Source organism: Saccoglossus kowalevskii, chromosome 4 (assembly GCF_978046115.1).
Source record: "Saccoglossus kowalevskii chromosome 4, keSacKowa6.1, whole genome shotgun sequence".
NCBI lineage: Eukaryota > Metazoa > Hemichordata > Enteropneusta > Harrimaniidae > Saccoglossus > Saccoglossus kowalevskii.
Window position 1 is genome coordinate 7,455,306 of NC_140644.1, and position 12,979 is coordinate 7,468,284.

Here is a 12,979-nt window from a genome sequence, read left to right on the forward strand (position 1 = left end):
CATAATTCTTACAACCTGTCTGGTTTGGTTTCTACCTACCATAATTCTTACAACCTGTCTGGTTTGGTTTCTACCCACCATAATTCTTACAACCTGTCTGGATTGGTTTCTACCCACCAAAATTCTCACAACCTGTCTGGTTTGGTTTCTACCCACCATAATTCTCACAACCTGTCTTGTTTGGTTTCAACCTACCATAATTCTTATAACCTGTCTGGTTTGGTTTCTACCTACCATAATTCTTACAACCTGTCTTGTTTTGTTTCTACCCACCATAATTCTTATAACCTGTCTGGTTTGGTTTCTACCCACCATAATTCTTACAACCTGTCTTGTTTTGTTTCTACCCACCATAATTCTTACAACCTGTCTGGTTTGGTTTCTACCCACCATAATTCTCACAACCTGTCTTGTTTGGTTTCAACCTACCATAATTCTTATAACCTGTCTGGTTTGGTTTCTACCTACCATAATTCTTACAACCTGTCTTGTGTTGTTTCTACCCACCATAATTCTTACAACCTGTCTGGTTTGGTTTCTACCCATCATAGTTCTTACAACCTGTCTGGTTTGGTTTCTACCTACCATAATTCTTACAACCTGTCTGGTTTGGTTTCTACCCACCATAATTCTTACAACCTGTCTTGTTTTGTTTCTACCCACCATAATTCTTACAACCTGTCTGGTTTGGTTTCAACCCACCATAATTCTTACAACCTGTCTGGTTTGGTTTCTACCCATCATAGTTCTTACAACCTGTCTGGTTTGGTTTCTACCCACCATAATTCTCACAACCTATCTGGTTTGGTTTCAACCTGTCATGGTTACAGCAACCTGTCTGGTTTGGTTTCAGCCCACCATTAATTCTCACAACCTGACTGGTTTGGTTTCTACCCACCATAATTCTTACAACCTGTCTTGTTTGGTTTCTACCCACAATAATTCTCACAACCTGTCTGGTTTGGTTTCAACCTACCATAATTCTTACAACCTGTCTGGTTTGGTTTCTACCCACCATAATTCTTACAACCTGTCTTGTTTTGTTTCTACCCACCATAATTCTTACAACCTGTCTGGTTTGGTTTCTACCCACAATAATTCTTACAACCTGTCTGGTTTGGTTTCTACCCACCATAATTCTTACAACCTGTCTGGTTTGGTTTCTACCCACAATAATTCTTACAACCTGTCTTGTTTTGTTTCTACCCACAATAATTCTCACAACCTGTCTGGTTTGGTTTGGTTTTTACCCACCATAATTCTTACAACCTGTCTTGTGTTGTTTCTACCCACCATAATTCTTACAACCTGTCTGGTTTGGTTTCTACCCACCATAATTCTCACAACCTGTCTTGTGTTGTTTTTACCCACCATAATTCTTACAACCTGTCTTGTGTTGTTTCTACCCACCATAATTCTTACAACCTGTCTGGTTTGGTTTCTACCCACCATAATTCTCACAACCTGTCTTGTGTTGTTTTTACCCACCATAATTCTTACAACCTGTCTGGTTTTGGTTTCTACCCACCATAATTCTTACAACCTGTCTGGATTGGTTTCTACCCACCATAATTGTTACAACCTGTCTGGTTTGGTTTCAACCTACCATTGCTTGTTTGTTAATCCTTTTTTATTCGATGTATCAAATTTACCGGTATGCTTCAACTCAACTCAACTGCAAATATCACATAGATTATAAAATCTCCTAAATATCATGTACTCTTACAACTTCAACAAGTTTTTTCAACTCTTGACTATGCATTTGAAATTTGATGCATAATTATATTGGTAACTGGATTGTAAAATTGATGTAATCTGTCATGTTTGCTTCAAGCATGTAACAACAATTATATCAAGTGATAGACATGATTGGTTTTCTTACTCTCATCAATTGTGCATTCTAGTTTGTTTATTAGCTGTTGGCAATCTCATTATTTTTACAAATTCAAATTTTCAAAATGTGAAGATTCTTTCATGTATCATAATTATATCTGCCTTGTGAACATCTTAGAACAGTTGCATGCTGGGAATAATTGGTATGCGCAAGGTTTTTATATGCTTAGATTTATTAGGTATAGCTAAGAGGGATATTAAGATTTGTGTCCCTAATATGACAATTATTCTGATAGAGTTAAAGTTTCCTATCCCCCTAAGTTTTCAATTAATAACTGTTTTGTCATCTCAAATTCATGAAATAACTTGTCAACTTGTAAATGCTGAAGCTATCAATTGATTTTGGTCTCTCTAAATCAAACACTTTCCCTTTTCCTCCATGTGCTCTGTTAATCTGGTTTTCCAAACATTTCTCTACTTACAAGATCAGCACATTTGAGATAGCACCTTTATTATCGATCGGCAAATATGATTGTTTAAATTTGTCGATTTAATTTGATTTGAATATACAGATAGTAATATTTTTAATTTACATTTTAATTTCATTGTTTTGATATTTTGAGCATATGCATAGGTTTTAAATTTAGTGATTTAAAAATGAAACAATGAGTAATTTTATATGAAATTAATTAAGCATATTTCAGTAACAATATTTTTATTTGAAAAGGTGGGAAATTGTACCGATAATTTGAAAAACTTCCTCTAGAATATTGAAGGCGCCCTCTAGAGTCTCAAAAGAAAGTGAAGAAATCATGACAGGAGAATACATATACCAGTTATAACCACAGTTAACCTTTAATAACCTAAAGATCTTCTGTATGAGTTTTAAAATATTTCATCTAATATGCTAGCAGAATTGCTGATCCCTGAAATTATGAAACATGGTTTTATCACAAGTGTTATTGCAGTGCAGATTAAACCAAAAACTACTCATTTACTGCAACTATAAATATAGAGAACAAATCAATTTAAAAGACTTGTCATGGTCAATCTGACAAAGTGTACTGCATGAATTATTGAAATTGCTACCACTTTTACTGATTGGTACAAACTTTACAATATGTTACAATATTTTTCATTATATTTATATCAATTTATGCAGGACACGTACAATAAAAGTGTTACTGAGAAGTCACAAGTCATGTTAAAGTAATTTTCTTGAAAAATGTTATAGAATAGAATGATTTACTTGACACATACATAATTTATCAACACCAAAATCATCTTGCTCAAAATAAACCTGCAAAATTGTTTCGGTATTTTTCCCCCAAAATTTTAAATAAGACAATAGTGATATTAAAGTCATAGAAAAATGCATACAAATGTGTGATAAAAAATATGACGTCCAAAGAGTAATTGAGTAATGTTCAATAAAAAAAACACAATAACAACAACAAAAATAGATAGATGAAAAAAATAATTTCTTTTGGCAATCCAATCTGTCAGCTTGAAAAGTACACCAATAAAAAAATCATTTTTTGAACAGGATCAGAAACAAATAAAGTGCCTCTTCATAAATGAACAGAACCATATAGTTCTGATGTCTGTAATAACCTTATTGTTGTTGTTCATCGCCATCTTTTTAATCGTTTTCAATTGCTCAGATGAAATTACAGTTTTAAAAGTTTTGTATAAACAGATAGTTTGTTGCTCCCAATCTTATTAATTTTGTTTTTTTGCTGGTTGGGTATTACAATAAACACAGTTTTTATTTTTAACATCATTTTCAATTAAATTTAATTATTTATTGCTTTACTTATAACAATTTTTGTATAAAAATAATCCAAGGATCAAATTTAATGCTCTTACATTACGCAAATGCTGCCTCAAATTTTTTTTTTTTAGAAGAAGGTGTTTGGTCATTACAGATATCAGTTCCATATTAAGTGATAATGACCTAAACGCATCTCTGCATGCAATATTTAAAAAAAATATAGCTGCATTTAAATTAATATCATTGCATTCACAAGAATAAAACCATGTTTATTTCAGATCAAATTCCTTTCAATTTTCATAATTTGTGTTTCACATAACATATTTTGTGATGCCCTAATTACATCCTTGGGAAGTAGTAGAATTAAACGTATTATAATTTAATTAGGTATCACATGATGGATGGTATTCATTTTCTCTATTTCCATAGTTCTACTTTGGTTACTTTCTTACTGGTTTTAAGAGAATAAATCATATGTTTGCTTTTAAAATCATACTTTCTAGATCCATGATACTTTCTAGATCTAATTCTACCGTGATATTTTTTAGGTCCATCCTACTTTCTAGATCTAATGCTATCGTGATACTTTCTTTATCCATGATACATTCTAGATCTAATTCTACCGTGATACTTTCTTGATCCATGATACATTCTAGATCTAATTGTACCATAATATTTTCTAGGTCCATCATACTTTCTAGATCTAATTCTATTATAATATTTTCTAGGTCCATCATACATTCTAAATCTAATTCTATTATGATATTTTCTAGGTCCATCCTACTTTCTAAATCTAATTCTACCATGATATTTTCTAGGCCCATGACACTTTCTAGATCTCATCCTATCGTGATATTTTCTAGGTCCATGACATTTTCTGGATCCAATTCTGCCATGATATTTTCCAGGTTCAATGATACCTTTTAGATCTAATTCTACTATGATATTTTCTAGATCCATGATATTTTCTAGATCTAATTCTACCATAATACTACATAATAATATGTAGTTTAATAGCTGGTATGATTGAGTGATTACTGTGTGTGAAGTTTTAGGTTCAGACTCAAGCTGTGAACTTTCAGTGAAAAGTTTCTGACTCCATTTGTGATGACCTTTGACCCAATAAAAACTAACTTTTAATATTTGACAAATGGTGCTCTTAAATTGTTGATGTGTGAGAACTGTGAAAGTGTTGATTGCTTTCATTTTTAGGTTACTATGTCAAGCTTGATTGCATTCTGCTTTTAACACATCGCCATCAGATCTAAACACTTTAATTAATTATTTGCTAATATCTTTCTCACCTGGGGAATAATGTTTGAAATTGATATAAAGATCTTCAACTCCCAGGGTGATCATTTTACCACATTGTGTACAATTTCAATATTGTAGATACAGTTGATTATGTGAATTTATATTGTGGGCATAAAATTTATGATGTCAAACACTTACGCATTATGCTACTTAATATTTCTTGTCTTTAATTGTGTCAACACATCACTGTTAAAATGTGTTAACATTGGATTTTAGATCAGTGTTGCAAAGTCATTGTCCATTGAGAAGCATTTTACCTTCCCCGTTTTTGTTTATACTGTATTTAAATCATGCTATAAACAACTGGAAATGGTTTGATATAAACCATTTGAGTCAATGTACTTCAAAATTCATTTCTACCTGTGGTAATTAATCTCATAGTGGTTCATATATATGTACATGTATTTAATGGGTTTCTCTTATATCCTCTGCTCTTCTGGTCCCTGGTGAATACTGAGTAAAGGCATACCCAGCTGTGGTATAGCTTTCAAGTTCAAGTGAAAATGAACACCAAGCTATCAACTGTGACCAAGGCTCTTTGTGGTTTGAAACTCTTTAGTATCAGTATGGTAATATGTAGGTAATATAAATAATGAATCTCAAAATTTACCCGTTTAGAAAATGTTTCATTCAAAACAATTGACAAATTTGATTGATTTATTTTCACTGACATATTGAGCATATTCACCGTGTTTTAATTTCACGAATTTGTCAAGGAAACAATGAGTTTTATTGTTACTTTACATGTTCCTGTAGATTTAATTTAGTGAATTTTACTTATCAATGAAAATAGCGAAATTAAAACCAAATGAATAATTGATGCATTTACACTACTGTATGTAGTATATTCAATTAGCGACAAACATATCTATAGTATTGTCACGTATTATTTGAGATGTCTTCAAAAGATGATTTGTTTCCCGCAAAAGCTTTTATTTATTTTGTTATTATTGTAGTTTTAGTGACTTTACTGCTGTACTTTCCATAGTCAGTGTTGTGGCAATAAATAAATACATGTACATCTGTTGACCTGTATTATTATGCAGTAGAAAAAAAAAACATCAATAGAACAGACTTTATTGATACAACAAATAAAATAATATTTCATAATTTCACGGTGTAGAATTTTCAGTGTTTATGTTATCATATGGCTGTGTTTTAAAAATTGTGTTTTCATCCGTAATGTTTCTGCAGATTACAGTCTTTGTGTGCATGGCAATTGGAACAAAATAGCCATCCACTCAAACCAAGGTATGCGATAAGTACAAAAAAAAACACAGAAGTTTTGTGAATAAAAGACGACATCAGCTTGCTTATGGTAGCAATAAAAGGCTGAATTTTACTCTTTCAAGTGGTTTAGATTGTATCACTTCTCCCTTTGTTACTATTCAATTGCAATTTATACAGATAAATGGGTTGTCATTTTGCTACATGTGATATCATTCATCGGAAATTTAACAATATGTATCTTCTTTTTGTGCTGATTTTGTTATCTCACTGTATGATGTGTGTTGTTGTTTTTTTCTTTTGTCGAATGAATGACAGTAGAGAACAGGATGTTGTAAGTGCTCTCAAGTCAGGAAACAGGAATGGTGTGTGGATACCAAAAATGAATCTCTGATTTCATGATATCGCTGTATAGCGGAACTCCCATGACTGATTTGACACAGTGTATTGTTAACGTCTCTACTTCACAAATGTGCACAGCAACTTGAGTGTGCAAAGTCACCAAGATGTTTCTGTTATGACAATGCCCTAGAACTACTCATGAAAATGTGTTGCCTGGACCAACTCTTCAGATATACTTTTTGCCACAATCAAGTTTTCTAATATCTGAATTTGACAGAATTCAAAAGGACAAAATTGCACAAAAGTGATATATCTGTCTTGAAGATCCTAATGCAATGTTCACTGCTGCAATACTCACTATGACTCGTTATGTTAATGATCCCACTTCAATGTTCACTTTTGTAAAATTTTCCACCACTCTGTATCAAGAAAAGTGGTTGTTGTTTCAATATGTACAGATCAACACTATTTTACAGTTTAAGAAATTACTTACAGTCAGTGTTAAACAAAAATGGGTTGTCTAAACTGTGTTACCCAAAATAAAAAATACAAAAACAAAAAAAAATTATACCGATCATTTTTTTATTACCCACATCCATCAAAGTTGAGAAAATAAATTCAGCCTAATCAAACTTTCGGTACTATCATTCATATGTCAAATGTATTTGTTATTTATCACCTGCATAGTGTTTGTATCTCCATGGTATGATGTAATATACAGATGTATATCACATACATGTACAATTATGACATGATATCGCATACAACACTGAATGTTTTTCATTGTAAACATTACCAGAAGATTGTTTGCAGCTTTTGAATAGATATATGTAGAGATAAATATTATTGGAAAACTTGTGTATTAATTTTCAAAGTTATTCAAAAATATCCATGCAAGTGAGTGCAAATGAATGATGAATGTGCAGAATCATGTAGCCAACAGCTTACACAGTGCGATAAATTAGCATACAAATCACATGCAGTGATATATCAGTCCTTGTCATGAGATTATGTATGAGCATCTGAAACTATCCAGAATATTCTTATCTCGTAAAATTAAGATTCAGTTCCATTCTTAAAAAAAGCAAAAACATTATGTTATTTTGTATTGACAAGTTTTGTTTGTTTTGACATTAAAGTTTTTGTTGTATGAAAAATAGTTTAACATTGTATATATCATTATATAAAACATTTTGCCATGAACAATGGTAACATTTTCAGCAATAATTTTGTTGACCGATTGAATCTTGCTATTAAACTCACCTTTGATATTGGTATTTTCTGATATTTTGCCAAGTTATTCCCTGTTACTTGCTGTTTGGAAGTTTGATAGAATATCTACTCCGACCAATTTCACTTTGGGAGAAAATATTGTTTTCTATGGAAACGACTTTGAAATTTTTTATTTGTATTTTAATCTTCTGCTCAGCAAAATATCAACAAAATTGTAGTACCGGTATTTTGAATTTGTTATGAGCCATGTCTATTCTAAAAAAATCATAGTAAAATTTCATCCACATAATGAGCCTTGAATAATCATAATCATTATATTAAAAATGCCAAAAATTGATGATGCTTGGAGTGAGATTGTGGCAAATGTGCATCATCAACTTCATTGCAGTGGCTTTTCTGAAATGTTTTTCATCACTGCACCACATGGCAAGTTGATACAGCAGCTAGTGAGATAAATCGACCCTGATAGTTTTGTGGGATTATGGCTACTCTAACTAGATTTGCTCTAATGCTCACTGCATTTGCACTTGACTCACAATAGGTTCTAATCCATTTGCTTTTAACGTAATAATAAGAGCATCAGATGTGCACATGAAGAAGTAGAGCATGACAGATCACATTGACATTAATTTCAGTGTCAAGGCTCCCAAAACATTTAAGGAAATTAAAAAAAAACAAAAATGATTAATTCTCTTTAACGTATCTAATTATAAAAATTTGACAGGTGTGTGTGATCTAATTAAAATGTGACCATCCGACTTCATCATTATAAAATAAAATATAATTGAATTCTTCAGTTGTTATAGAAAGCTGACTGTTCTCATTTATTGGCTCACTGTTTGAGAAATTAATACTTTGTTGTCAGATACACTTGTGTTATGGATATTTTGCACCTCTCTACTGAGTCAGAAATTGAAGATTTGGGCAACTAAACATTCACTACTAAAGAACTAAGTATTGTCCTGAGAATTCTCGATAGCTGACAGGCATAATTTCCTTATATGGTCAACAGAGGGCGCTGTGACAGTTTAAAAGTTTTTCTTCTGAACAAACTGCAATACATAATCTTCTTTTACATAGTGAGTATTTTTGTTATTAGCACTCCTAATGATAAGAAAGCTGATAAATATGGGTTAAGTGTGTTTATATACTCTTAACTGAGATGAACCATTGTTTTTTTAGTACAAACAATATTGATGAAATAATTAATACACAGACTAGTTGGTAACATGAAGTGCATTCCATTAAACAAATATTATTGTATGCCCTATAAAAACAACTTCTATTCCATTGTGTATGAGAACAGTGATCCAAATTGATTTACTTTTGATTGTTTGAATGTATGAATATTGAAAAGTTTTCCATGGATTACTATGGTGGTAAGGATCCAATCTTGTACAAAGCACATTAACATCAAAGGTCGTTGTTTTTGTTGTTTAAGGGAGGGTATTACTTCAGTAAAAAGCACAATAATTTATATGTGGTGTTCGACATGAGCATGTCTGCTCCGTATGGGTTTCATAACATGTAATCCTGTAAATTAAATGAGTTTTTATTTACACAAAATTTGAATACCGGTACATGTGTTTGCAACTACCACCGCCTTTTAAACAAAAATAATCAACTTGTAATCAGAATGTTTCATCTGTACTTCTTGAACCAGTTTGGAATATTTAATTTATCATTCAACACAACAACACACATTAAATTCCTCACTGGGAATAATCATAACTTATTTCATTTCATTTATATCTTACATGTTTCTAATAGAGAGCAAACGTAGATGAACATTATCTATACAGAGCTACTTAAGAAGATGTGTATCAACAACAAACTAATTATGTCTGTGGCTTTACTGTAAATGATTGATTAGATATAAACTTAATGCTATATATATCTTTTGCATTTAATTTTTGTACTTAATAAATCAGCTCAACTATTATATTAATTAGTTTAGTAATTAGCTTCATATAATACAGATATTAAAAAAAGGATATCAAATATTCATAACAGTTTAGAAATATAACATTCATTAAAGTAAATAATGGATGGTTTTTGGATGCTTGTTATTTGACAAGAATGCTCATTGATCATTATTATCCATCAAAGTGTGGAAGTACATGATGCGTATCATGTAATAATTATCTTACAGTTCTTACTAACAAAATGTGCACTGGTGCATTTAAATATGTACATTTTCTATTGATTCTGGTGCATTTAAATATGTACATTTACTATTGATTCTGGTGCATTTAAATATGTACATTTACTATTGATTCTGGTGCATTTAAATATGTACATTTACTATTGATTCTGGTGCATTTAAATATGTACATTTACTATTGATTCTGGTGCATTTAAATATGTACATTTACTATTGATTCTGGTGCATTTAAATACGTACATTTACTATTGATTCTGGTGCATTTAAATATGTACATTTACTATTGATTCTGGTGCATTTAAATATGTACATTTACTATTGATTCTGATGCATTTAAATATGTACATTTACTATTGATTCTGGTGCATTTAAATATGTACATTTTCTATTGATTCTGGTGCATTTAAATATGTACATTTACTATTGATTCTGGTGCATTTAAATACGTACATTTACTATTGATTCTGGTGCATTTAAATATGTACATTTTCTATTGATTCTGGTGCATTTAAATATGTACATTTACTATTGATTCTGGTGCATTTAAATATGTACATTTACTATTGATTCTGGTGCATTTAAATATGTACATTTTCTATTGATTCTGGTGCATTTAAATATGTACATTTACTATTGATTCTGGTGCATTTAAATATGTACATTTACTATTGATTCTGGTGCATTTAAATATGTACATTTTCTATTGATTCTGGTGCATTTAAATATGTACATTTACTATTGATTCTGGTGCATTTAAATATGTACATTTACTATTGATTCTGGTGCATTTAAATATGTACATTTACTATTGATTCTGGTGCATTTAAATACGTACATTTACTATTGATTCTGGTGCATTTAAATATGTACATTTACTATTGATTCTGGTGCATTTAAATATGTACATTTACTATTGATTCTGGTGCATTTAAATATGTACATTTTCTATTGATTCTGGTGCATTTAAATATGTACATTTACTATTGATTCTGGTGCATTTAAATATGTACATTTACTATTGATTCTGGTGCATTTAAATATGTACATTTTCTATTGATTCTGGTGCATTTAAATATGTACATTTACTATTGATTCTGGTGCATTTAAATACGTACATTTACTATTGATTCTGGTGCATTTAAATATGTACATTTACTATTGATTCTGGTGCATTTAAATATGTACATTTACTATTGATTCTGGTGCATTTAAATACGTACATTTACTATTGATTCTGGTGCATTTAAATACGTACATTTACTATTGATTCTGGTGCATTTAAATATGTACATTTACTATTGATTCTGGTGCATTTAAATACGTACATTTACTATTGATTCTGGTGCATTTAAATATGTACATTTTCTATTGATTCTGATGCATTTAAATAAGTTTATACAGGGTTCAATTTAGACAGACTTCAAGTTTACACTGGGTTCAGATTAGACATGTTATTAGTTTACAATGGGTTTAATTTAGGTTTCTAGTTTACACTAGTTTCAATGTAGATATGTTTTCAGTTTACACTGGGTTCAGTTTAAACAGGTTTTCAGTTTACACTGGGTTCAGTTTAAACAGGTTTTCAGTTTACACTGGGTCCAGTTCTGAGACATTAGACATGAGATTTAGTTTAGATAGGTTTTAATATACAGTATCCAATTTAAACAATTTCAGTCAATACAGAGTTCGGTTTTGACAGGTTTCCTGTTTAGAAAGCGTTCAGTTTAGACAGGTTTCTAGCTTATCCTTATTATTATGTAATTTTCCAAGATTAACAGATTGCAATTTGGCCAAATAGCTAATTTTGTAATGAGCATCTTGTTTAATATTCATAATTAATCTTGTTCTACAAACTATCCTTCCCATCTAGCTTTCCATCTGAGATGGAAACACCAATTCACAATATTGCCAAGATATAAAAATCTGGATTATACTATTCACATGTAGGTAGTAAAGCAGTGTCATGAAGCGGGTGTTGATAACTGGAGCTTCAGGTCTCCTCGGCAGACCAGTGCTGAAAGAGTTCACCAACGCATCATGGGAAGTTCTTGGGTTGGCTTTCTCTAGGGCGACTGGTTCTCTGAAAAAAGTTGACATTACAGATGAAGAACAAGTCAGAAATGTTATGAAAGAATTTAAAGTGAGTATTTTAATTTTAACAATTAAACCATATATGTGAAAAGATAGTTTTCTCTATTGTTTTATTTTTTCACCAGGAGAAAATAAAATGTATGCATCCTTTTTTAAATAATAATTTGAATTAAAAATAAAAATTAAACACGCTGTTGTTTAATTTTCAGCCGTCTGTTGTTGTCCACTCGGCAGCAGAAAGAAGACCTGATATCGTAGAGAAACAAGAAGAAGTGACCAAGAAATTGAATGTGGACACCACAGCTATGATTGCAAGACTTTGTGGTAAAAAATTTATTGATAGTCTGCCACCAAGAGATTAAAAGAAGAAAGTTGTTCATTTGTTTTTATATGGTTTAGGATGTTGAGGGCGCTATTCACTTTAGACATCAGTTGACATCCAGACTGTAGGTTGTAGGACACTTCACAAAAAGAAAAAAACATAAAGAAAAATAGATAAATGAAGAATATACTTGAAAAGACACATGATGACTAATTGTTATGGTTTCAAATTTGAAGGCAGCCATAAATAAACAAACATTGGTTTTAAAAATGCCTTGGTGATTACTACGATAGCAGTCATCCAAACAGTGGACTGGTTGTTGCATGCATAAATAAATCTTTGCTAGGTTTTATCTTATTTTATTTTATTTTAGCAACATTTTATCTGAGCTGAGCTATTGCTCCCCCAACCAATTAACATGAGATTAGCTCTTGTGCATTTATTACGGTTATATGGTGCAAGGTGTGCATCCTCAGGTTTGGCCCTATTTGTTGGAGTTGAGTTGGAACATTATCCTTGATTGGGTGTCTCTGGGCTCAGTCCAATCAGTGTTCACTCCCTGAGAGTTTATTGGAGCCAAATTGAGTTCAAGCTGAACACCCATGTACTGTAGAATACTTTATTTTCGCTTGAAATTTATTTTCGCTGAAGGGATGATTCCGTGAAACTAAAATCCAGC

At 31.3% G+C, this 12,979-nt stretch overlaps 1 protein-coding gene across 2 annotated transcripts in view; it reads left to right on the plus strand.

The window, feature by feature from the left end:
* The window catches only part of LOC100371994 (methionine adenosyltransferase 2 subunit beta-like), a 36,873-nt gene that overhangs the window by 6,193 nt on the left and 17,701 nt on the right, over window positions 1-12,979 (plus strand). For both annotated transcript variants that reach the window (XM_085497695.1, XM_002741343.4), the window contains exons 2-3: window positions 11,835-12,027; window positions 12,188-12,302. In XM_085497695.1, coding sequence (XP_085353821.1) covers window positions 11,851-12,027; window positions 12,188-12,302 — 292 coding nt within the window. In that variant the 5' untranslated portion in view covers window positions 11,835-11,850. The remainder of the gene's footprint in view (window positions 1-11,834; window positions 12,028-12,187; window positions 12,303-12,979) is intronic.